At 39.9% G+C, this 27339-nt stretch overlaps 1 protein-coding gene across 2 annotated transcripts in view; it reads left to right on the plus strand.

Moving 5' to 3' along the window:
• ABCC9 (ATP binding cassette subfamily C member 9) overlaps positions 1-27339 on the plus strand; it is a 68155-nt gene that overhangs the window by 3687 nt on the left and 37129 nt on the right. For both annotated transcript variants that reach the window (XM_035888527.1, XM_035888528.1), the window contains exons 3-16: positions 1-99; positions 1180-1346; positions 2004-2246; positions 8902-9096; positions 11845-12009; positions 13943-14098; positions 16886-17020; positions 18291-18453; positions 19122-19162; positions 20094-20236; positions 22691-22799; positions 24203-24313; positions 25271-25343; positions 27031-27136. The exon at positions 1-99 is cut by the window's left edge and continues 83 nt beyond it. In XM_035888527.1, coding sequence (XP_035744420.1) covers positions 1-99; positions 1180-1346; positions 2004-2246; positions 8902-9096; positions 11845-12009; positions 13943-14098; positions 16886-17020; positions 18291-18453; positions 19122-19162; positions 20094-20236; positions 22691-22799; positions 24203-24313; positions 25271-25343; positions 27031-27136 — 1906 coding nt within the window. The remainder of the gene's footprint in view (positions 100-1179; positions 1347-2003; positions 2247-8901; positions 9097-11844; positions 12010-13942; positions 14099-16885; positions 17021-18290; positions 18454-19121; positions 19163-20093; positions 20237-22690; positions 22800-24202; positions 24314-25270; positions 25344-27030; positions 27137-27339) is intronic.

The following is a 27339-nucleotide window of genomic DNA, read 5'->3' on the forward strand; positions in this document are numbered from 1 at the left end:
TTCTTTTTCTCCGAGATATAGGGGTTTTTGGGCCTGCCACTGTATCCATAGTCTATTACCATAATATTGAAACATCTAACTTTCCAAAGTTACTGTTAGGTAAGTCTAAGTCTGGTCTTTATGTTGTCTTACAAAACGCAGTAGTTTAGCTAAAGTCAGCTTGCTTAGATTGAAGAGGATGGTGAAACACATGAGAATATTAAAAGAGAGAGCAATAATTCTCTGCTCTTTCAACTCATAATATTGTAGGAGTTATTGCAGCTTTTATAAGGTACACACTGAAAACTATTTTTAAAAATGATCACAAAAGGAAAAGCATAGTATGTTTATTGTATTTATAGCATTATACTTATATTTAACACTGCTCATTTTTTTGAGGCAAAAACTTGACTTCATTCAAAAGGGCTATTTTAAAAGGTCACTTCTAACAGTCATCTGATCACAAACCACCCTGTGCAGATGGCTGTTGTTTCTCAGCATCCACTGCAGTTCATTCTGAGATTACCCAGTCTAATGATGAATGCCACCTCTCACTTTTCCCAAAGCAGGGGGTGGGGGAGAAGGTTTACCTTTCACAGACTTCTACCTGGTATTCACGATATCTGTCTCAACGAGGAGATGGCCAGAAGAATTTGACTAGACATCGCAGGATAAAGTTTCATAGAAGTATATGGTCCAAATTGCCTATAACTCAACAACCTGAACTAATCATTGACAGTCAGAAACCAGGATGCAGGATATAATTAAATTATATGAAGTCTTTTTCAAAATAATTTACCTGCAATGTACCCTGCTTTTTCAAAGAGGCAATATGATACTTGGCAAGTTAATTGACTTTTACTTCATTTCAATAACAGACTTACCCTTCAGATTATCTTCAATGGACTTCTGTAATTGTGTGAAGACCAACCAGTGTGGATGTCTTTGAAAGGTGGTGGCCCAGGAAGGAAAATAGTGACCTGGGAAAAGAAAGTGCAAAGCAAAATCTCTCAAACCTGAATTCCTGGCTTGGGCTGACATCACGCTGTGCCAGCCTGCAGGCTGGTGGTACAGAGGATCACCATGTTTGCATTGCACTAAGCCATGGAATATTTCAGTTTGAGAGAGCTAAAACTTCTGCAGCACTGGTATAGTTTGGTTTTGGTTTTTCTAAATTATGCATGTGCACCTGTTTTACAGCTCTCTTTCTTTACTGGATAATGGCCTTTGTCACCAAGACGATCAAGCTTGTCAGATACTGCCAGGACGGTGTGCCTTTTTCTCAGCTGCGTTTCTGCATCACTGGAATTATGGTCATTCTCTATGGGCTGCTGATGGCTGTGGAGATCAATGTCATTCGAGTTAGGGTATGTGGTTTCTTTATCAGGATCTGAAAAGATATCAATAGTATCTCAGGGATGAAGATGGGTCTTTAGTCCCAGTAGCTCTGGCCTATGTCAAGTTTAGGCCCAAGTTTTGCTTAGCCATAAACGTCTGGTTAATTCTATAGAAATCAATGGGACCTGGCATCTCTTTAAAATGTATGTCCTTGATGTGCCCCCTGGAACTTGGGGGGTGTGTGTGCCAGTGTGTATGTAACAGACAGAGAGTTTCACACATATTTGCATAGGTGATAGATACATATGCACATTTGTGCATGTAAGGGTGTACGTGTGTGTGTATGTAATGTATACAGTATATCCTATGTTGATGCAGATAAACTATATATGTAGTAAATGTATAAGTTAGCATACATTCTTACTCGTGATAATTTAAAATGTAATTATAATCAAATACTGGTAGGCTACAGAGCTGTGTCCACATCCCATATTGCTCAATTTCTTGCCAGTTATGCTGTCAAAATGGAAATGCTCCTCTTTACATGCAAATTTACATTTAAATTCAATGTATAATTACCTTTAAATGCAAATTTGACACTGTAGTTGTATTATACATAATTTTTACTAAAAATTGCAATTAATAAGATAATTCCTGAGCATATGCTTCTATTTTCTCCTCTCCAGAGGTATGTATTTTTCATGAACCCTCAGAAAGTAAAGCCACCAGAGGATCTACAGGACCTGGGGGTGAGGTTTCTGCAGCCATTTGTCAATTTGCTCTCAAAGGCGACTTACTGGTGGATGAACACTCTTATTATATCTGCTCACAAGAAACCTGTGGACTTGAAGGCAATCGGAAAGCTTCCGATTGCAATGAGAGCACTGACAAATTACGTTTGTCTCAAAGAAGCCTATGAGGAGCAAAAGGTAATGAAAGATGTTCATGTCACTGTTTGGCCTTAGAAAGTATAGTGTCACTTTGAATTTTTTGTGCTTTTATGAAACCCTAGTTTTAGGAATTTTTAACTTAGGACTGTTTGTTCCAAGATGAAACTTGGCTTAGAAAGTTCCGATCCAATGGTTACTGTCTGGTTTTAAGTGAATTTACAGCAAGGGAGAGTTGCCAGATCGAGTGCAACTGGAAACTAAAACCATAACAGACTGCTCACTTGCTAGATTTCACTTTAAAAGTGAAAGCTTTGTTTAAATCTTAGCTACTTATGACAGCATCTTAAATTAGAAGACATTAGTCTATAGTTTCAGCTGGAAACACTCATCTTCACTTTTTTTTCCAGAAAGAGAAATAGCCAAAACACTGGTGTCTTGTCAACAGCGTTTTAGTCACCAATTCAAAACACAGCAACATATGGGCTGCTATGAAGAAAATTAACTCCATCCCAGCCAGACCCAGTAAAAAACCCATGGTTGGGCAAACTCACTGGGTAGGGCAGGAGTTTCCAGAGAAACTTCTGGATACACTTAGGCAGAACTGTGGCATTTCATTTGTGCTTCAAGCTGGTGATTTCTGCCAAAAAACCAAGAAATATTTTGTTTTGCAGGAAGGAGGGAGGATTCAAGAGCCTGCCTCCCTGATTTGTACATACCTATCAATCCTCAAGCATAAACAGAGAGAATACAGGCATTCAGAGGCCACTTTGGAAAATGTAACATGTAGGACAGAAGCATATAAATCCCATTCCTGCACACACCAGATAAACGTGTTTCCAAGCAGCGCACAAATTAGAACCACCATGCGAGGGGAAGCTGGGAGGAGCAACTCTTCTCCCAGCAACTGATGGAGCCACAGACTCCTTTCTGTGCCCTCTGAAATGAAACCATAACCCGTACAATTGTTTCTATTTTCATAGATTTAGGTTGCTTCTTTTTTTTTTTTTATTTTGTAGTCAATGCTTACAGTACTAGAGACCAAGACTGTGCTGCTTTAAGCAGAAAACTACCAAGGTTTTCACAGCAAAGAAGTGCACTCCTTAAGCCAGCTCCTTAAAGAATCATCTGGTGCCTAAATCTTGCTTAAAGAGACCAAATAGTCTTAGGTACCTACATGCCCCAAGAATCTGAGTCTTTGTGCCATTCCTAAAGACAGGCACGGTGGCTGGGTGCAAGCATTTGTCTGTAGTTCGTTTACTTCTGCAGATACTGTGTGTGCCTGCACAAATATGCAGCTCAGATGCCAGAAGGCAAGTGTGCTATTGCTCATGTGCAGGAACACAAACATTCGGTGCATAGCATCACGCATGTGTGAAGATTTGCATAAATGTACCCATGCAGTTCCACGCACCTACGTTTATAAAGCTGGCTTACATCAGATTTTTCGGTTTCTGTAATTGTTCAAAGTCTTGAGATTACCACAGCCTCTAGCACATTTGCGCTAATATTTGAAAACAGGCTGTAACCCTAAAGTAAACTGATACTTCATAGATAAAGTTAAAGTAAACCAAAGGGCTAAAACCAATCCAAAGGGCCAAGCAGTGGAACTTGCTGCGGTTCACTCCCACAGAAAAATGCGTTGGTTTGTGCATGGCTGGGCCAGAAAACAGCCACAGAATTAGGAAAATTCTTCAAGTTGAAGCATGGTCTGCCGTCTGGAAGAGACAATATGTCACTGTCTCTCTTGCCAGAGTGTATTTCACACTAATCTTCTACAGCTGGTGCGGGGAGCCCCCCAGCACCCTCTGGATTAAGTGGGGTTACCCCTGCTTGTGCCTGGGGATAACTGATCTCAGCTGTGCTCCATGGCTCTGTAGAAAGAAGACTTCTGTTCCTTTCCAAACCCTTCTTATCACACCTTGATGAAAGATGCTGAACATGACCATGAAAATTCTGTAAAGTGCTGTTGAGATAGCTCACCTGACGTTGTCCTGCTGTCCCTTCTGTATGCTATGAAAATTGAAACCAGATGAGGTTGTCTACCACATAACAGCATGAGGGAAATGAGTCGGGTTAAATTTTGATGACTGTTTTCTCAAATTCACTATTTTCCAAACCTGTGTCCAAGCATGCAGGAGTGTAAACCAGAGGGTCTGAATTAACTTTTTATGGCTGCTATATTCTGCTAGAATATCATATTGCTACTTGAGTAACCATGAAGTCTGTGAACACTGGGTGGAACCTTTTCTTGTTTTCTTTGATGTCAGTGGACTACTCACTGCTCAAAATTCTTTAGTTATAAGTACTTTTTTCAAAGCATCAAGTAATTTAATTTTAATATCACTTGCATGCTACATGGTATTTTATTTCTATAGGAGACTATCCAGAAAAGCAAGAAAATACAGCATGTCCATATTTTAGAATATTTATTGATGGCAGGAAATAATGAGATAAGGAAAGCCAATTGCAATGTGGTTTTTTGGCAACACTTTGTTTAGGAAAAAAATCAAAGAACATATATAAGTAAGCTTAATTATCAAAAGAGCTCCTTTTACCTGTAGTTTTACAGTGGCTTCTAACTGAAAGAACATATACTATGTTGTTTTCTTATGATATGCTGTGTTATGCTATGTTGCCAATCACAAACTATCTACAAAACCAGGAACAAATGACCTGTATCTTATTGTAAGAGTCAGAATGCCTTTTGCAGTAGCAACTACCAGGCCAATAGCCAATTAGAATGTTGGTCACCAGTTATTTAGCTTTGTATTGTGTTGGTTTCTGTACAAGTGGTCTAGATGTCTCAAACCACATACTATTGCATCATACATCATATATCCCAAAATAGATTTAGCGCATTGATACTACATTTGGTTTACCCCATCAACCAAAATCCTGTGTAATTTGCTCTGACAGTCAATAGAAAGTTTTACTTTTGGGATGGTGTAATAGAAAATGCAATTTTTAAAGTCAAGGACCAGGAGAATTTACTATACCTGCTATTCATGTGCCACTGTGGATCTTACCTGTTATGGCAAAAAAAGGAGGAAAGAAAGTCTGTTAGATAGCTAGAAATCACAGGTTTGGAGCATTGCCCTTCAGCATTCAGGCTGACACTGTCTAACTAAGGGAAGAGCCAGATTTCTATATTGACTGAGGCATAGCTTACAGGTGGTTTGATTTACTAGCAAGAGCTGTCTCACTGCCCTTATTTCAACTGTTGAGTGCCCAAGGGAGAGAAAACTACAGTAATTTAAAAAGGAGGTGACAAAGACAAGAAAAACCTAGCAAGTGCCACAGGTAAGAACAGTGGTCCAGCCTAGTAATTCACACCACAACAAATGCTATCAACCATACCAACAAAAATAATCCTTGCAAATTTAAACAAGGCACTGAGATGCATAGTTGTCTAAACTGATTAAGTTCACATTTGTGTCGCTGCAACTCTTCCCTGTCTTTAGTACAGCTCCCCTCCTTTTCTGTAACTGGATCATTTTTAACATTATGTTTTAAGATTCTTTTTCTCACCTTCCAAAAGGAAAGTATATCCTTCCAACCTCCCATGCCCAGGAGGAGAAGCTCTTGGCTTCAGATGGCTTCTCAAGCCAGACGTAAAGGGACTTGGAAATTGCAGAAAATAATCATCATGGTAATAACATTTTTGTGATGCAGAATGCCCAGACAGAGCTTTTTAGTTAATTCTTATGACATTGGCCAAACTTTCAATTGTGGATTTACTGAAACATGTTAGTGGTCATCAGAGAGCTGTAATGAGCGGTGATTGACAGATCATCATTTGGCAGCTTGTGGCTTAGACTGGATGGCCGAGCCCAGAGGGTTGTGGTGAATAATGGCTTAGACTGGATGGCCGAGCCCAGAGAGTTGTGGTGAATGGAGTTAAATCCAGTTGGAGGCCAGTCACAAGGGGTGATCCCCAGGGCTCAGTTCTTGTTTAATAGCTTTATCAATGATCTGGATGAGGGGGTCGAGCGCACCTTCAGTAACTTTGCAGATGACACCAAACTGGGCTGAAGTATTGATCTGCTTGAGGGTAGGAAGGCTCTGCAGAGGGGTCTGGACAGGCTGGATCAATGGGCTGAGGCCAACTGTATGAGGTTCAACAAGGCCAAGTGCCGAGTCCCGCCCTTAGGTCACAACCACCCCATGCAATGCTACGGGCTTGGGGAAGAGTGGCTGGAAAGCTGCCCGGTGGAAAAGGACCTGGGAGTGTTGGATGACAGGCGACTGACTATGAGCCAGCAGTGTGCCCAGGTGGCCAAGAAGGCCAACAGTATCCTGGCTTGTATTGGGAATAGCGTGGCCAGCAGGAGCAGGGAAGTGATCGTGCCCCTGGTGAGGCTGCACCTTGAATACTGTGTTTGGTTTTTGGGCCCCTCACTACAAGAAAGACGTTGAGTTGCTGGAGCATGTCCAGAGGAGGGCAAAGAAGCACAAGTCTTATGAGGAGTGTCTGAGGGAACTGGGGTTGTTTAGTCTGAAGCAGAGGAAGCTGAGGGGAGACCTTATTGCTCTCTACAACTGCCTGAAAGGAGGCTGTAGCGAGGTGGGTGTTGGTCTCTTCTCCCAAGTAACACATGATAGGATGAGAGGAAATGGCCTCAGGTTGTGCCAGGGGAGGTTTAGATTGGATATTAGGAAAAAATTCTGTACTGAAAGAGTGGTCAAACATTGGAACAGGCTGCCCAGAGATATGGTGGCACCACCATCCCTGGAGGTGTTCAAAAACGTGTGGACATGGCACTTCAGGACATGGTTCAGTAGGCATGGCAGTGTTGGGTTGACGGCTAGACTTGATGACCTTGGAGGTCTTTTCAATCTTAATGATTCCATGATTCTATGATCCTTCAGCACCTAAATAAAGGATAGGATTGGCACATGCATCATACTATACTGCAAGCCCATAACACTGGGCCTCAAGAACCATTCTGGAAAAAAGCTTCAGATTAGAAGAAAAATCCACTCTTCTTTCTCTCCCCTCCACATTAGATACTTCAGCTAATTTGAAGTGCTGATTAAAAAAAGAAGAAACAATAGTATCTAGCAATAGAGATTATTAGATAATTTAATTTAATTTAATCAGTACTTTTTTCCAATGAAAAGTAGATTCCATATAGTGATGACTATTATGCGAATTGTAGTAGTAATTAAAATGGCTATTGAAACAGTAAAATTGTATTAAAGAAATAGGGTTTTACCATTGCATTTTACCAAATTTACCATTAACTGAATGCCCAGAACAGTATGTGCAATTTTTGCCAAAAGATGTCAGAGGTGTTTTCCTAATAAGTTAGCTTAGCTCCTATCAAGCTGGTGAAGTGCAGATCATTTATTTGAGGGGGATGACAGTAGCCCCTGTAGTGCAGTCTCACTCAAAACCCATTAGGCAACAAATTCAGAGCCTTTTGTCTGGGAAACTCGCATGAGGTCCTTGTGCTCTTCCCCTCATCAGAAGCAGCAGTTTCATTCTTACCACTTCCCAAAATGCTAGCTCTAATTTGTCCCCGTGCTGCTTATTTCTCTGTACTAAGGTTCTTGGCATTGGGTATGACCAGCCTGGCCCAATCTCTAGAAGCCAGTAAGCAGCTCTCTGGCCCTCCTGTATATTTGTACATTTTTAGCATCATGCACATATTCTATATCACTGTTGAAGTGGCATAAAAGGAAAAACCAAGAAAAGAGGAAAAAAGACATGAGGCAGCCAGGCAGGGTACAGGCATACCTGTTTTTCTTTGGTTAATTTGCTGGGGCAGGGGATTGTTATTACTGGGCTGTACTTAAAATGTCTCTGAGAACACTCAAGAGGGCTTGGCTTGGGTTACAACTTCCAGGCATCTGTGCTACTTGAAAAATGACAGATGCTTTTTTAAAGTGTCAAAAGCTGCTGCCTGCAGCACAAGGAAGCACTCTGCAGACCATGGATCTGTTTAGTAAAACTCTTTCTTCTTTAGATTGAAAGGACCTCAGAAGCAACAGAACTCCTCTCACTATCTAGTCAGAGATATCCGCTGGTTCATGTTTTAGGGCAAGAGTTGTAATACTGCATAGATTCACAGAACCGAAGGCTAGAAAGAAGCCTTAGTTGATTTAATCTTACCTCTTAACATAGCCTGTTACTTTCACCTTTTTGAGCCCAGTAATTAGCGATTGGCCTAAGTGTCTCTTTCTGGTAGGTATCCAAGAGAGAAAAAATCCAGATAAATTAAATTAAACTATATTCTTATAGGTGTCTGTCCATGTTTTTTCCTTCAATCTCTTTCTCACATCAGAAGCCTTTACTGGATCAAGTGGTTTCACAGCTACTGTGAAAGTCAAGATAACTCTCATGAGCAAGGGCTTGAAAGGTCAGACCTTTTCCTGAGCACACATGTGACAAGGAGCAATGGCTACGTACCCGTACGATTAATCTGTGTTTGCATTCCTGTGTTCACAGGTTCAGAAAAGTGTTAGGATTTAGAGGTGAGGAACCACCGTTACCAAGAGGAGGCAGAATCTGAATTTGCTGTGATGAATGTCTGAAATCTGTTGATATCTACAGCATGTTTGCTACCTCATCTACTCCAAAGCACCCTTCAGGAACCATTTGGGCATCCAGACAGGAACAAAACGGAAGTTGCCATATGCGGCCAGGGAGGTCTCTTCTTGGTGCATTGATACACGTTTCTCTGTTTTCCAGAAAAAGGTAGCGGATCAACCCAATCGGAGTCCCTCCATATGGTTAGCCATGTACAGTGCTTTTGGACGACCAATTCTTCTCAGCAGCACGTTCCGTTACTTGGCTGACTTGCTGGGTTTTGCTGGGCCATTATGCATTTCTGGCATTGTCCAGGGCTTCCAGAATACAACCAATAATACAAATACAACAGAAAAGGTAACCAGCATGGACTGGAAAACTTTGATATTAGTTCTAGATTCATGTCAGGTATTTAATACATCTGGCTGCATGCTTTTATATGTCTATGATCACCATTGTGTTATTTCATTGTTTCTTTCAAGCAAATTGAGGGGTTTTGTGAGAGGTGGTCAAGTTATAAACCTGAGTAGTGGAAGTTTTTCGTATGAATGCAACACAGGCAGAGCAGGCTTCCCCCAGCTGCCCAGCTGTCTGCCTCTTGGTAGAGTCATCCCTGCAGTTCTGGGGAGAAGGAACAGCTTTTGTGTCTCTCTTCAACTGTGCCTCCTCATTTCACACGGGACACCTGCTGGTGGTGCCTCAGTGATGCATCCAGCAAGGATGAGTCTAGGAATTTTGCTTAAATTCTGTCCATTTGTAGTTTGTTGACAGGTTTGAGCTCTCTGAAATCTGTTTTCCACTGGGAAGCTGAGTGTCACTCCCTGTTGTTATGCTGCTTATTGCTGTGATGAAATCCATTGGTGCATGTGAGAAATTGAAAAGCATTCACTTTATTCAATGGCATTCTTGATACTGGGGATGCACAAAAGATGCTGGTTCACAGCTCATTTCAAGTTTCACTGAGACTGAACTTCCCAAAACCACCTCTAAGCACTGAGCAAGCCTCTGATGCAGAACATTTCCTATCATAAGAAAAAGAATTTATTAGTACCTAGTACAGGTAAAATTATTTTACTAGCTGACAACAGAGAAGACACGATGAAGAAATTTTCCTACATCTGTCTTCTGATACAGAAACACTTTATGCAGTGAGTTTTGTATTTGAATGAGCAGATAGGTATGTAATGGAATAACATTTTCCCCTCCAGATAAAACATTTGACTATCATCACTATCCAAACATCTTCTCCTTGGCTGCTCACTCCCAACATTCATTTTCTTGAGTGATGGTCTGAATTTGGCTTTAGACTCTCATTCAGCCATTGCACTGAAGAAGGAGAGTTTAGCTGTGCAGCTTATCAAATAAAATTCTTTATCATCCTTCAACCTCTATGTGCTGGATTTGAGCCACAGAATTAAAAGGCAAAGTGCACATTTTGCGTCAAAAATGGGGGGGTTTGGCATGCTAAACAAACAAGGTATTTTAGCTTAAAAAATATCATTTCTGGATCTCAAATTTAGGAATCTGTACCTTGTCTGCTTCCTTTATCTTTTATACTCTCCAGTGTAGTGGTTTTAGTTGTGGGGTTTTTAAAGTTTTAATCAACACTGGCTGAAGGGAAGATTAAAATCATTGGAGAACTTGAAACCGCTCCAAGAGCCTGGCTTGGTGACAGTCACTATTTCTCTTGGATACATTTCAGAATACATTTGCTTTTAATTTATGGGTTTTGATAAACTTTCTCTTGGTTGTTCTTGTTATTATGTGTTTCTCCTTTAAATTGTGTCTAGTTTCAATGAATGTGAATTAATTGCATTTTATGCTTATTCCCCCTTAATTCCTGAGAACTCTATGCGCATCGATAAAGGTATCTGCAACTGCTGTTTTATTATTGATATCCCCACTGTGTACATGTAGGGAAGTTACATGCAGCAGAACGTTAAGAGAAGAGTCTTCAAGTAACATTTATCTGACCAGTCGTGCGCTTAAGCAACCCTAATTTCAGAGTCTTGGGCTGGTTGAGCAACTTAGTCCTATTATTTCAATGGGGTTTAAGGTGTCTTACAGACATTGGACCTTTTGAAACACCTTGTTAGGTGCTTATAGACACCTTTTGGGTATCAGCTGCCCATGGCAGCAGGACAAGTATGTGGTGTGGAGAGGCTGGGGTCACTGCCGTGAGGTGAGCCTGCTCGGAGCACCTCTCTCCTGCCTGCAGACTCGTGGTGGATGGCAGTAATCCAGAACGGTGAAGGAATCTTCAAGGGGGGTAGGTATGTGGCTGACTTTCCAGTATTTCCCAAACCTTTCATCTCAGAATCAGGCTGGGTATTTCAGTAGATCAGGCTTTTTCCTTCTTCTTTTTTTTTTTTTTTTTTTTTTTTGTAAGAGTTTCAGTACATCCTGCTTCCAGCTGGATCGGAAATACCAAAGGAACAGCCTTCCTTGCAGTATTTTGGTATATTTGTTTCCTTTTCTGCCTGAAACAGAGCAGCACAGTGAACATAAAAACTGGAAAGGAAAACAAATAAAGTTATTTAAACAAGACTTTTTTTTTCCCCTGTGGAGGCATTTAAACCTCATTTTGTGGGTGATACTGGCATATATATTTTTATTTTATTCAGAATTCACAGGCATCATAGACTATACTTCTGGGAGGAATTGTTTCCATACTATACAAATGCAACATAAGCAACTAATCCCATAAAATAAAAAATACTTTCTTGCAGCTTCTTCACAGTGCAGGTGGAATGAGCTTAGTTTTCTACTGAGTAGGATTTCCATTGTACAAATCATCAGAATTTGATGGAGAAACTAAAACGAAGGTAAATATGGTGATCTCGTTGACATTTTCTGATGAAAGCAATTAATTTCAGAACGGCTAGGAGTTAAGATCCTAAGTCTTTGGAACATGAGCAGAGTATTTGATTTGTATCCAAATGATTTTGATGCACAGGACAGTGAGAAATCTAATTTCCATAACTTTTCCATAACACCATCAATATTTTTTATTCTAATACAATGACTGAATTTCCTTGTTTCCAGTCTCTCAAGAATATACAATCCCTCCTACGCCACTTTCATAATTTTCTCCTTTCTTTTCAGGTGAAGGATCCATCAAATTCATATCTTTCCTCAGAGGAATTCCTCAGGAATGTTTATGTTTTGGCAGTTCTTCTCTTCCTGGCCCTTATCTTGCAGAGGACATTCCTGCAGGCATCCTACTATGTGACTACAGAAACTGGCATCAACCTGCGAGGTGCTCTGTTGGTGAGCAAAGACGTTCCCGTGATCTGCCAAGAAAGTCACTAATAATAGCTCCAGCTTCGTGCTTTCATTTGTCTTGTTCTTTATCTGAAGACTCAGTTAGCTGTTGTTTGAGAGAAGATATGCACTGTGTTTTTATACAGAAAACTGGAAAAAGTAATATCACTGACACAGCCAAACTGGTGCTAGAATCACTTTTGCTAAAAAACTAAACACATCATACTAACATGTAGAAGTCTAATGCTCAGTCTGTGCATGTGAGAACATCTCTTTGCAGATGATGTCAGGTATATGGAGATAAGCAGTATCATTTTGGCTCTGCATCTGTTTTGTTCATTTGCTTATGAGGTTACTTCTGCTGACTGTGAACAGTCATCTGCAGAGTATCTTTGGCTGAGCTATGTTTTACAGGAACACTGTCCTTGAGTGGTGATTCTGAATATTTATGCCCTTTTGCACAGAGCCCTGCGGGATGGGACAGGAGTGATTCATCTCCAAAACTGTGTCTCTAAAACCAGCATCCATTAACCCTCTGTGAAAGTTGTGTTTATGAACTGGAGCCAGCAGCTCCAGCTCAGAACGTGGGTGGGTTTGTAGCAGGGATCTCTGCAAACCAAGCTCCACAGACAGCAGTAGCGCTGTGTGCAAAAACAGAAGCTGGAACTGAGGTTTTGCCCAGGTGTAACTAACAACAGGAATATCATCTCGGCTTGGAAGCTCCTGGGTTTTGTGCCCATCGTGATTGATGTAGCTGGTTCAAACATTTTCTGCCTTCTCCCAGGATAGATGGTACGGACTTGGTGAAGAAAGAGTACCTGATTACTTCCTTGTGCTTTTGCGAGTCTCACTTGCCAAAATGGGGACTCCTAGGACCATATGCAACTGATATAATTCACCACAGTCTGTAGGCACTTCTGATTAATTCTACAAGGATCTACCTTGCTCATGGACAGAACAGGGCAAAGAGCACAAATTATTTTAGAAACTTCCTTGAAGCTGCAGCATTTGATATTTGGTCATAACTGTGAACTGGGCTCAGAATATTTGTCTGTAAAGTTCTGGTAGATATAAGCCCTGATTTTAAACCTTGTTAAGCTCCTACAAATCTTATGGAAACAGATGGCCAGGTAAAGGAAAGAAACCCAGAAGAATACATACCCACCCTGATCAGAACATCATAGCATGAGTTTAACTATGTTTTCAGAAACAAGGATCTCTTTGACAGACAGTGTCACAGAAAAGCAGGGTCACCAAATGTGAGGAGGCTCAGCCTTGAGAAAAGGAGTCTCAGAGGTGATCTCATCACTGTGTACCAGTATTTAAAGGGTGGCTACAAAGAAGATGGAGACTCCCTTTTCACGAGGAGTCACATGGAAAAGATAAGGGGTAATGGGCACCAGTTAATCCTGAGAAGATTCTGATTGGACATGAGAGGAAAATTTTTCACAATGAGAACAGTCAACCATTGGAATAATCTCCTCAGGGGAGTGGTTGACTCTGCCACACTGGACACTTTCAAGACGCAGCTGGACAGGGTGCTGGGCCATCTTGTTTAGACTGTGCTCTTGCCCAGAAAGGTTGGACCAGGTGATCCTTGAGGTCCCTTCCAACCTGGTATTCTATGATCCTATGATACTATGAAACGTTTATTTAAAAAGACCTTTGCCCAATCTCCTAAATTTTGATGTTTTGCTGTCATTTCATTCTATTTTAGAGCTGCATTAAGCAACAAACCTTTTAAGAGGAATTGGAGTTTTTTTTAAAGCCAGTTCTCTCATGCTTTCTCTCACCCTGTCTCCATCTCTCACCCAGTCTCAGGTGGGAGAGTGGGAAAAAGGCTATCAAAGGCTGATACTGCTGTTTGAAACGTCCTGCTGCTACTGTTGTTTTATAATGATATCATTTTCATATCTTCCATTTTATTCCTTTCCCACAGGCAATGATATATAATAAGATCCTGAGGCTTTCCACATCCAACTTGTCCATGGGAGAGATGACACTGGGACAAATCAATAACTTGGTTGCCATAGAAACAAATCAATTAATGTGGTTCTTGTTCCTGTGCCCCAATCTGTGGGCAATGCCTGTTCAGGTAGAGCATCAAAGTAAGGGCCTGATTTCAGATATCCTCCAACCTGGTTGAAAAGAGTATATGTCTGTGAGACCACTACAAAATCCAGAGGGGAACCTGGACTTCACACTCATTTGCCAGGAGGACTATGAGCAGAAACCTGGCCCATCGTCTCCTCCAAGGGCTGGGAGGCTGTCTCTCCAAGGGCTGGCAAAGAGGGAGGATTTTTTTGAGCAGGATTTCCATGTCATGGATATGGTCTGTGACTTTAGGAATGATGACCTGCCATCCTTTGCCTGCTCATATTTCTTCCACTACTGACACAAGTCATTGCTTTTATTTCTGCCACACAGCAGCAGCACAGGCATCTGACCAGCGCCAAGTACTGCATTTGCAGTGTCCATTTGTAACTGCGTTTTGTGGCAGAAGCAAAAAGCAATTGAATCCTTCTCAGTGACTGACAGCAGCACCGACAGCGTGCTGCTCAGAATGCTCAGAGGAGCTTTCATCTAAAGAAGCTTGGTTACTGTAAACATCTGGTTCTTAACAAGGCTGGGAGAGATCATAGGCAAATCTGTAGGAAGGAAAGGTAAAAATTATTAGCCTGAAAGAAATCTTCAAAAGTGTGAAACAACTTAATGACCTAAGCCATGCTGATTTTCCATAAAGCTTGGATTCCTGTAGCACCTTCAAAATTTTAGCTTCGGGTGAGGCTGGCATGGTCCTTACCTACAGGTGATCCTGCCGACATTAAACAAGTTTAAAAAGGGATAGAAGCCACTCTTATAACATATCTGTTTTGCTGAAATTCCTGGAACAATATCAGTAATCTATCATAACAGTCAGCAATATTACTACTAATAATGGAAAAAAATATTGGTTTTATGTGTCTATTTTAGGATGGGGTAGAGTTTAGAAAGTCGTAAAATAATTTTTGGAGGAAAAGACAAAAAAGTTTGCTTGGCAACTGAAGTTACAAATAGTACAGAGGGCTTCATTTTAAATCACTGTTTCATATCCAGGATTATTTGGAAGTGCTGCTGTTAATACTTTGAAAGTTATTAAATGAACAGATGGCCTGATTTCCTGTGGCTAGTGTATACTTTTATGTAGCCTAAATTCACCACTCATTTTTCTCTTTACTAAAGTGTCTGTCTCAGACACTGTAGAAATGTAATGGCTTTCCTCACCACTGCTGTAAAAGGCTGGTTTGAGGAAGCTTCTGATGATTTTGCTGGCTTCTGTAGTTCACCTTCAGGCTATCAGGAGACAGGGAACACAGGGATAGCTTCACCATAGTTTTGTCCAGGAACGAGCATAGCATCACCCATGAATCTGCCCCTGCTGAGGAACTTGGCGAGTGAGCACCTGTGGCCCAAGCTATAGAGGGCTCCTTCTGCTCCTTAGCTCATAACAATTACCTTGCACCTCTGATCCAACCGTAAAATTGAAAGGAGAATACTTACTATTTCCTTCTCAAAGTGTTATGCAACTGATACCAATGACACTGCTGTTGTGGTAACATGTCTTTCTGCCTGATTAGCTTTTTGGAAAAAAAAGAGGGAAAAAACTAACCCTTGGTAGCTATAAGCTGGATTATAACTATACTACTCTGGAAAAAGTGGTGAGACTGCCCTGTCTTGCCTTATGCAAAGGACTTGAGCTTCCAGGGATGTCCCAAGATTGTCGAGGCTGCTCCCTCTTCGAGCAGACCAACTTGTATCAAATACTGAACATTTATCCTTCCAGTGCGAGCCAATGTAGCCATAGCCGGCTGGAGGTTGCGGTGAGTCTTAGAAAATATGTTGTGTATCTACCAATTATGGCCTGTTATCAAGAACAAAAACTCATTACAGTATCAGGCCCCCAGTAAGGGCTTCAGGTCACTTCAAGTACAAATTGCTACCTGTCACCTCATATTATTCTGCTAAGAAAATGGCACCTAGGTATGCTAATTTACATTAAAGAAGCCTGAAAAGCTAAATAATGCTTTCAAAATGTTAAGCTCCACTGATTCTTATTTCTGATACTGTATAATAAGAAGGCAGATTTAAAGACACAGATGACTCATTGAAGAGATTGCAAAAATACAAAGTAAGGAACTACTTCTGTATGTCCTGTTACTGCGGATGTCTCTGTACCATAAAGTGGAGCTGTTTATGAAAATACTTACGTAGTAGAGCTTGTGTTAACACAGGAACCAGATCATGGTAGTTGCATCAGAGCCTTTTCCTGGTAAACCTTTGCGGGAATTGTTCCTGAACTCTTTGTAATGCTAAGGTAGCATCTTGGTACTTTCCTACAGAGCTACTTGGTATTGATGCACAAGCTCAGGTTTGTGTCACTCCCAGCACATCTGTGTCATGCGTCAGTGCCTGTCTTAGATGTGCCTCTGCCTGCCGTTGCAAGAGGACCGCTATGACAGAATGCAATTTTGATTCATGACTGTCCTAAGACCTCTGAATACCGCCAGAGTGATGTAAGGAGGCCTAGTGTAAATAAGACTTCAGGCCAGTGGTTCTGTAAAGAGCCTTGGGGCAAGCATCATCATTTCAGTGTGTCTTTAGTTCTGTGGAAACCTAATCTGGAATTAGGAGCACCAGGCACTAACGCAAACTACGCAGTTAATGTCAAAAATAAAGGCTTCTGGGTTCATTTCCCACACTTTCCGAACGTGACCTTTGAAGTACGGGCTCAGCTGATTCCTACAAACCATTTAACTGTTTATTAGAAGAACATTTTTTTTTCTTGCTATCATTCTGCCATATTGAAATCTCCTTTTTTTCTGTGTTGCTCTTTTCTTCATAGATAATAATGGGTGTGATCCTACTCTATAATTTACTTGGAGTCAGTGCCTTGGTCGGTGCCGCTGTCATTGTACTGTTAGCTCCGATACAGTACTTCATAGCTACAAAGTTGGCTGAGGCTCAGAAGAGCACTCTGGTAAGTAAATCGTTTCAGTGACATTTGCAATCCAGAAGTGCAAACAGGGAACCAGGGGTCCTTGTTGCCAGTGAACCTTCATTGCAGAGGTCTGGGCAAGCTGTCCCTTAATTCCATCGTCCCTCCCTTTCTGTTTTTCTGTGGCTCAGTATCTCGATCTTGTCAGACAAGAATCTGAAAAAAGTATCTGGGCTTTGACCTGCCTTCTCTGTAGAGTTTCACCCAGCTAGCTTGGTTTCATCTGAATTTGATTCTATGAAAGCATGTTATTCCTACCTTCAGATATTGTATTTTATGGGACGTTAACAAACAGTACAAATGACTGACAAATTATAGGAGGACAGTATTAAAGAATGTGTACAACCCCTTCTGAAATGGCTAGAGACTTTATGTTCTCACCCCAAACTTTGGTATTCCCTAAAAGTCAAGTGGCATTGCTGGATTAGTATCTATTGTAGGTTCTTCAGTGCTGTAAGTTTATTTTGATGTCTAATTTAGTTCACCAATTAGAAATGTTTTCTGATACTTTGTCTAATTTTTAACTTTATTCTCATGATCCTTGAACTTTTTTAATCAGCCTTTGATGTTTGAGTCTTCAAATATTTAAAGATCCTTGTTATCTTAATATTCAGTAAGTAAATTATACGTGCGTGGATCTAATCTTCAGCACACTTCAATCCTGTTGAGTTGTGCCAATTTGTATCAGCAGAGGATTTATCTTTGCATAATTTCAGAATAGTCTGAATCTTTCTTTTTGCTCTTTTCTGAGTCCATCTGACTCGTAACATCTTTTGGATTATGATTTTACAAAACTTATGATTACTGTTTTCTGGTGAGGGGCAATTAGTTAAACGTATCAGTAAACATCTTGCCTAGTTTCATTGCCATTATGCATGAATCCCAGAATAAATCTTGTATCAGCAATTACACACATGTAGTCATCTGTCTATTGTTCTGGCCACCATTGACCTGGTAATCCATCTCTCTGAGTTTCATCCTCTATTTGAAGGATTTGGATGTTTTGTTTTATTTTTCTTCTCGGAGCAGTGTCACTTAATTTCCCCTCATGATTGTAAGCACTTTCATATCTTCAAAAAACCATTGAACTGTATATTGCTTTACTCAGTATGACAACTGAAAGCCTGTACAAAATCTCCCAAACCCCCAAATCTTTAATGAATTTTACAACAGAATTGAAAGGAAAAGAACATTCTCATTAAAACTAAAAACAATTATCAATTTCTTATCCTTGTTTTCTTTTGAAATGAAGGACTATTCTACTGAGAGATTAAAGAAAACCAATGAGATACTAAAAGGCATTAAGTTATTAAAGCTGTATGCCTGGGAGCACATATTTTGTACTAGTGTGGAAGAAACGAGAATGAAGGAACTGACCAGTCTCAAAACCTTTGCACTTCATACTTCTCTTTCCAGTAAGTAACTATGTTTTTAGCTCTCAGAAGAGGATCCTGTTCATGTCAGCATTCCTCCGGACTTCAGCTAAAGCGAGATACAGCTGTTCCTATGACACTTTTTCTGTGTGTGTGGGATGTAATTACAAGTAAAAGGCATGACAACTATATAACACAGAAACTTGAAAATATAGAGCATTTCTTGTTGGTTTTTTTTTTTTTGTTATAAGTTTTCTGTCACCTTCATTATGACATTACAGTTATGAGTGGCTTTATAGTAAGGAGGCTCCAGATAACAGCAGCTCCAATTACAGCAAAGATAAATTAGTGTCTGAAAGAAACTGTACTTCCTGTAATGTACAAGAGCTGAGAGGGTAATGTTTTGGTTGTGTTGCGTAATAATTGTGCACATAAAACTTTTTATCCCAGTTCACTAAAGCATAGAGATGAGACAATTGAGACAGTTGAGAAAGTGAGACAATGAGACAATTCCTTGGCTTATTTGTTCTTGTGTTTAAGATCTCTCTCTGTCATGGAAGGCAATTTCTTCCTGCAGAGGAATTTTCCTTTGGGAGTTTTAATTACTGGAACTGGAAAAAATTGGATTCTTCTAGTGCCATACAACTAATTGTAAAACTGTTTTTTCTTGTTTCTTATAATCTGATGCCTATTTTATTTCTCTTTCACAGTTTTTATGAATGCGGCCATACCAATAGCAGCTGTTCTTGCAGTAAGAAATGGGGTTTTTTCACTTTTCCTTATAAAAAGGGAGAGGGCAAGAGAGGGAGAGAAAGAAAGAAAGGACACCATTGTAGACTGTAGACCATATTCCTCATAAAACTTGCAGATGAGTTAATGAGCTCCTGCTAACTGTAGGATAGCAAGACACTGGAAGTGCCCATTCCCTGAGCTGGTACTTCACTAGCTGTGGTTTGGACTGGGTAAAAAAAAAAAATTACTATAAGAAAGAACAAAAATAATCATTGCAACTTGAAAGAAGACCCATTTTGAGAAGCTCTCATTTTGAAGGGTTTTTGCGTGGCTTTGCTTTTCTATTTTCTAGCAGCAAAAATAATTCCTGTTTCAAAATGCATTATAAGCCACCATTTCAGCTTTCAAGAAAGGGTACTCTGCAGTTTAAGGAGAAACAAATTTTGCTTGTCCTCTGGCCAGGTTTAAATCTCAGCCTAATGCACTAGAGGAACTATGCCATGCTGGTCAGTATTGAGTCTTCATAGACCAAATTCTGAGGGCATTGCTCAGAGTATACTGACAGTGTGTACCAGAATTGGATGAAATATGACCATAGTTCCGCATCTATGAAAAAATCCGTAAGATTTATTAGATTTGTACTGAATTTCTGGGTTGTGTGTTTCTTCCAAACCCTGAAATCAATAACAAAACTTTACAAAACTAAATACTTTGATTCCACAAAGAAAATTTTTTCATTCTTAAGTGTTTAAAACTCTTGAAATCATTAGCAAGTTTTAAAAATATTTTTCACTTTAATAGAAGACACCTTTCTCTTCAGTTTACTGGGATTTCCAATAAATTGAGGTATATAGCTATTGGCCTTAGTGGAGGAAAATATTATTCTTGCTGTCCTTGTACATCTTTTTCAAGAGTCTTTATACTGACATGCTCTTCTCCTGATGTGACAGACCTTTGTGACTTACGCATATACCAATGACAAGCCTCTGCAGCCCGCCCAGGCCTTTGCATCACTGTCGCTGTTCCACATCCTTGTCACACCCCTGTTCCTGCTCTCCACTGTGGTTCGTTTTGCAGTCAAGGCTATCATAAGGTAAGGGGCCCTTCTAGTTTCTCCAGCTCTTGAACACCTATGTTTGGTGATGGAACAGGGAAGGTGCTGGAGAAAAAAAGTTTGTTCCTGCCTGCTCACAGGGAAGAGGATTTAGAGGTGGGACTCTGATGTTTAAAAATGTGAGAGAAATCAGAGTAACCATTTCCTTTTACTGCATGGTGCAGAGACAAAGAAATGTTCCATTCTTCTTATAATTTTGCCAAGTTTGACAGTTCAGCGGGCATGTGGGAGTTAAGTCCGTGAGGCTTAGGAATCTACATGGCAGGACAGCAAGGAAGCTGGCATGAAGTGGAAAAGATTTAAAAAAAAAAAAAAAAGGAATTCATAAAATGTGTTTCTTCATCAGAAACTTATATGTTATGGGCATTTATTTCTGCAAATAGCCTGACAAAGCAACTTCCTTCATGCTGGGCTATAGAGCACTTAATCTCAAGGGAGCTGGTTGGTAGTAAGTCAAATTTCAGACTTTTGGCTGTTGCGTCAGTGGTCTGTATGGAAAAAGTCGTGGTCATGGGGCAGTTACATAGACATACACACTGCCAAGATGTCCCAAGAGGCATGAACTGACACCTGACTGGCAGTAACGTCAGATGCCAAGCACTAGCAGGATGTGAATACCGAACTAATCTTACCACCCAGAAACATAGTTCCTTATTGCCAAGACGGAGGCACATTGGCAAGGTATTGCATCGCTGCTTCCACTGTCTCTTTTTGGTGGGTAATGATAATAACATATGGCAGTCAAGGGGACTTCAGGCTCCACAGCTGTCATTTGCCAGTACCACACTCGCTTTAAAAAAAAAAAACCCAAACATATTTATTTTTATCAAAGCAGCAGCAGGGCCACATGAGAGATTTTCCCTATGTTGAAAATTATTTCTGATTAGTGGAAAATCTCAAATCTCTTTTATAAATCATCCCAGCCTCTAAATCTCTGCACTATGTTTAGCATAGCCCTAGTATCAAAATGGTGTGTACATTTTCCTTAGCACTGCTGGCCACCACTCAGGATGTTATTTAAAGACCATATTTGCCAAAACAAACTTTACCCTTTGGCAAACTTACTTCCTAACATCTTTCTCCCATGAACATCATGTCCCCCAAGTGAAGAATGAAGAATGCGTGCTTGGCCACTCCATGGCTCTATCATCAATCAAATACATGTATATGAGTATGCACTTGTTTGTGTTATGATTAAGTGCTTATACTTTGGTCAGAATCTCTATTTTATTGTAGAGTAGTTCTAGTACCATGAAAGCTTTTGAGGGTACCTGTCCTTGTTCAAATGCAAAGTAATGTTTGGTGTCTTCTTAGGCAGGTGATCAGAATGAGGTTTCTTACCTTCTACAAGAAGATAAGTTCTTGCTTGATGCACTTATGTAAGACTGAAATTCCAATATGGGAGTTAGACACATAAGTTTTCCTTTCAAAAGAGATAGGAACAGGTATACTGGCAGGAGGAAGTAATGGTAATAGCAGTGCTTTCTTGCTAACCAGTATTTCTGTGGCTTGAACATGTATTGATGATTTCATACAAAATGCTCAGACAGGTTTTGAAACAGGGCTACTTTCCTATTTGCAGATTAATGTTCAAATCACTGATCTGAAGTCATATGTCCTTCTGCTTTCCCAGTCTCTGGCTCAATGCACCTTGATTTTAGTTTTGCAAAGTAACGGCTTCACCATGACCTGGGGGTGCTTTTGTTCATCCCTTCCCCAGAATGATGAAGAGCCAGGTGCTTACGGCACTCTGAAAGGAACTGGGGCAGAAAGAGGATCAAATCCTTCTGTGACAAAGAATGAATTGAACCCATGTGCTGTATTTCCCAAGGGACAGTTTTAAGAAGTAGGCAAAGAGAGGTGTTGCTGTGTTTCTCCAAGGCTGGCCATGGCTGTGCTGATTTGTGCAGTATTCAGTCCTGTTTGCATGCAGTGTATGCAAAAGCTGTGTTCAGGACGCACCTAGTGCATTGGCATTTTCAGAGGATGTAGGTGGGTGAATGACTCATTTATGCATCTTGGCTGTATGTAGGCATGAGAAAGGCATAGAAGAGAGAAGCCTGCCAAGATGGAAACCATTCCCACAGAGCTCTAGTGGCACTCACATGACTAGCTCTCCTCTTCATTCCCAGCTACCAGTGTGATGCTTAATTATTTTCATCTGTCCTTCTTCCACATAAATAGTTTTTCACTTGCCATCAGGATGGCCGACTGTTCAATAGGAAACCAAACTTGTTTTGGAACACTTCTGATACATCCTGCTGGCTGGACTGCACAAAAAATGGAAATGTACTCATGGAAACCTGGGTTTAGTATCCCATTAACTCGTTTTGGAACACTTCTGGTACATCCTGCTGGCTGGACTGCACAAAAATGGAAATGTACTCATGGAAACCTGGGTTTATTTAACTCACTGTCCTGTTTTCTTTCAAGTGTACAGAAGCTGAATGAGTTTCTCCTGAGTGATGAGATTGGAGATGACAGCTGGAGAGGTGGGGACAGCTCTGTAGCTTATGAATCCTGTAAGAAGCACACAGGACTTGTAAGTTCTGTTTTATGACACTGAGTTTCAAAGCAGAGAGGCCATATAGCCCTGTACAAGGCCAATGGACTAGCTGATAGGGCTCAGGAGTTTTGGTGTCTAGCCTGACCCTCACACTGCCCAGTTTTGCCTCTTCTATGCTAGGATCTTTGTGTTTCTACAGCATGAAGGGTCCCCAAATTAAGGATTGCTGAAGTGCCAGTAGTAATAAAAACTCCATAACACACCAACGCATTTATGCAAGGTTCAAATTCATCCTTCTCAGTTTTTAAAAAAGGCCCAGGTGTATTTCCTGTGGGTATGGGTTTCTTACTGTATTTCCAGTACAACCCATCCTATGTTGGGCACCTTTAGGTAGAACCAATTCCTGCTCTGGGAAATTCAGAACTGGAGGTGGGAAAAACAACACCGAACTTTGTGAAATAGGAATTAATTCCAAAATGCTGTTTCTGGAGTGCTAAACATATAATTAATTTGAGTAAAATTTGAGGGGAAAAAAATCCAAGGTAGATGATTTGGGAAAAGAATTTTTTTTCATTTTGATGTTTTTCAGCTATTTCAAACTGATAATATATCATTTGAAATGTGACTAAAACTTGAAGATGGCAGCAAAAAGAAAGGATTAGCACGAAATAAGTTTTATATTGAGCTGAATTAAATTAGTTTGCCAACCCAAACCAACATTTTTCTTATTTTTCTGTCTTAACAGCTATAGTAAAGGAAATAAAAATGAAATTGTTTCAGCATTTATTGTTGTTTCAGCATTCTTGTTCATCTTTTGCCCAGCCCTACAGAAACAGACAAAGTCTAGGTGATGGGGAGAGGGAAAAGTAAAAGTAATGTCTGTAAAAGTTAAATCATTTGCTGTAGACAGCACTAAGGAATCACTAAGATTACGCCCATTCAGCTCAATACAGTGGCTCTTACAAATATGCCAGGTAGCTCTGAATGAGCTAGCTCCACAATCACTATTATGCATTAGTGAAGTACTCTGCACAAGCTAATCTGATATGCTTCTCGCTCCTCCAGCTATTCTGCTTTCAAGAACCAAACTGGTAACTCTGCATGCCATTACACTTTTACTGACACAGCTTTGTTTGGAGCTACCTCAGGTAGGGCAGACTTACCTAGTGGTTTAAGGAGGATGACAGAGATGATATTTGGGATGGTTATGCATGGGAAACCAAAAACCAGGTATTTCCTGTGCTTCAGTTAAGGGTATTTAAAACATTACAGTATGTGCATCACAGTAGTGTTTCTGTATTATCACACATATTTCTGGTTTCTTCTTGTGACCTAGAATGGTGGGAAGAAAAGGAAAGGTTTCTCTATTCTATAGGGAACCAAATGCTGTCCTCTCTTGAGAATTCCAACTTTTCTCCTTTCTTCATTTCACTATGTAGCACACCAAGGCCATCAACAGGAGGCAGCCCTTGAGGTATCAGCTTGAAAGCTACGAACAGCCAACAAGGAAGCAAACACGTCCTGTGGAGATAGATGATATCGCAATCAAGGTGGTTTGAAAACATTGTCTCATTCTTTACAAGGAGCAGGTCCTCCTGCAGCAGTACCAGATAGTGCCCAATGGCTTCTGTTCTTTCAAAGGCAAATTGTCCATTGCAAGAACCAGCCCTTAAATGAATTAGCACTGTAGCCAAACTTAAAGTGAGAAGTATTTGCTTCAGGCCAGCTCTTTATAGCTATTCCCCATCTTCTCAGGAAACAAAGAGGCATCACGAATCTAAAGGAACAAAACCTAGATAATCTGATATGCAGAAATTAATACAAATTTTTTAGACTTTCCCTTCATGCGCTTCTCTTTCACTCTTAGAACCAAGATAAAAAATTTTGACATTTATTGTGACATGTAATTTATTCAGACATGTCATTTATTATGACATTATTTTAAGTCACATTGGCCAACTTTTACCCGCATATGTGCTCTGTGCAAAGAATGTTTCATGGCCCTGCCAACTCCAAAAGAAGTATGCACAAAAAGTCTAGGATCTACTGGGGAACTTTTTTCTTACGTCTAGCATAAACCTTGTGAATATTCAATTCGTACTTTGGGAATACATCCACAAGGGGCCACATATCACAATATGCGGAACGGTTCATTCCTTGATAAACTACGCTATTTAGATTATCACCTGTGAGGTCTTGTGATCATTATTCTTAGTCTTTAATCTTATACTTGACAGAATGAAAGTATTTGGTAAATAGAGTTCAGCTCCAGATCATCCCTTTATTGCACTTCATACAGTGTTTGTATTTGTGCATATAACTTACTCACAAACTTTTGTGAGTTCAGCAATCTTTACTAACTGGGGGTGTTTTTGCATACAAGCATACCTTACCATGTATATTAATCACAGGTTTATTTTAGTAACATATTTTAAATCCAAACTAGACATTCTATATTTTTCTCCTCATGTGTTTGTGTATCTGACATGTGGTAATTTTTTTTGTAGGTGACCAATGGATACTTTTCATGGGGAAGTGGTTTAGCTACATTGTCCAACATAAACATCAGAATCCCAACAGGTAGGATAAATGCACAACTTAACTTAAACATGAAATGCGTAATACCAACTTACTACTAATTCCATTTCTTGATTTTGTGAGAAGCACAAAACCACGTATTTAGAATTTTATAAGAAAAAATGAAGGTTAAAATTGTATACAAGTTCATGAACTGTATTGGTCATATAGCTATATCATTAACCTAACGTACTATAAATAAATAAAAATTACATGGTTTTTATATACCTATATAGCGTATATAATTTTATAATAGCAGGCATAAAGTCAAGAGTAAGAATAAATATGAAAAAGATCATTGCAAAAAAATCATTATTATTTTTAATAGACAAATTAAAGAAAGAAAGAGGGAGAACTCGAGACTTGTTTGAACCAAGGGTCCAACTAATTCAGTATTTTATTTCCAGCATTGGCTACCAGCAGGTGCACAGGGACACTGCAGTAATATATTATACTTCTTCTACTATTCTTCAACATTACAGTCTCCCAGTTCACAACTATTTTAATCTCAGAGAATTCCTTGGGCCTCATGCAGTTTGTCAAGAAATCCTTGATGAATTTATCTTTCAGTGAATTTCTCTTTGTCCAGCTGAGCACTTGTCATTTCTTGCACCCTCAATGTCTTTTTCACAGGAGTTTCACAGGTTTACAAAGCATTGGTTTGTTTTGGAAGACTTATGTAGAAAGGGAGAAAAGTAGAGAATTATTATTATTATTATTAGTAGTAGTAGTAGTAGTAGCAGCAGCAGCACTGTAAAATTCCTAGCACTGTCTGTTGGTATTGCATGTTATGAAATATTCATAAATTTTATTTCTATTTCCTATCAAGTGCTTAGTTTTAAAATAGCTTATTACGTTAGGTTGACACATCTTCGATATCACACTGTTATTAATTAATTCCGAAGTGCTATACATAAGCCCAAAGTCTATATAATTTGTTTCACTGTAGCATTAGGTATCCTATACATGGATAAACAACACTTCCTTGTGCTGGCCCAGTGCAACGTACAGCACCAGCAGGTCATTTCTCCAAGGAGTTCATAATCTAAGGCCGTAGGTTTTAGAAGCTGGGCGAGCCAGCCTAAGATTTTACCTCCTTTAGAAGGAATGGGACCATTAACTCCCCAGCTGGTGAGAAGCTTACATGGCACATGCACTAGCTAGGACAGTTAGTGAGTTCAATTAGTTAATGGGAAAATCTGAGAAGCACCATTGCCTGTCCAGAGTAGGACTGAAGGTAGGAAAATGGTAGTGGGGGAAGGAGGAGTACAGCAAAGCAGAAAAGAGCAATGTACCTTCTTTCAGTTGCAGACACTTTTTAGACTGGCTACTTTTCATGGAGCCATGGTCTGAATAATCACTTCGCACTTGATATCATTTGACCCTAAATAACTTCCATAGTCTAACACACTCCCATAAAATGTATGATAATGTCTGTCAAAGCAATAGTCTCATTCCTTCAGAGATTCGTGTATACTTGTACTGCCTGTTAGTGTACATTTCCATAGATGAATACATGCAATATTGCCCATTTATGTACTAGATGCTAACAAATTTGACCAACTATTTCAAGTGCTCTGGAACTAGATTTAGTTGGGCCTTGTGGACTTGAGTGGAATTGGGTTTTTTTTCTTTTTTGAAAATGTGTTTGTTATTATTATTATTATTATTATTATTATTATTATTATAGGTCAGATGACAATGATTGTGGGTCAAGTTGGCTGTGGCAAGTCATCACTTCTCCTTGCTATACTGGGAGAGATGCAGACGCTGGAGGGAAAAGTTCACTGGAGCAAGTATGTTTCATAGAGCTATTAATTATTGTATTCATTTAAGAAGGAGGTAGTTGGGTTTTGCTGTGAGAAATGTAAACTTCATGTCTCAGAACTGCATGTTAAATGATTATCACCACCCAGATCTTCTCTGGAAGGCATCACCTGCGAAATTATGAAGGATTTTCATTGCTGTTCTCTGTTCATGGTTCAGAGAGGACCGCCTC

The sequence above is a fragment of the Egretta garzetta genome, unplaced genomic scaffold (genome assembly GCF_000687185.1).
Source record: "Egretta garzetta isolate BGI_Z169 unplaced genomic scaffold, ASM68718v1 scaffold81, whole genome shotgun sequence".
Classification (NCBI taxonomy): Eukaryota; Metazoa; Chordata; class Aves; order Pelecaniformes; family Ardeidae; genus Egretta; species Egretta garzetta.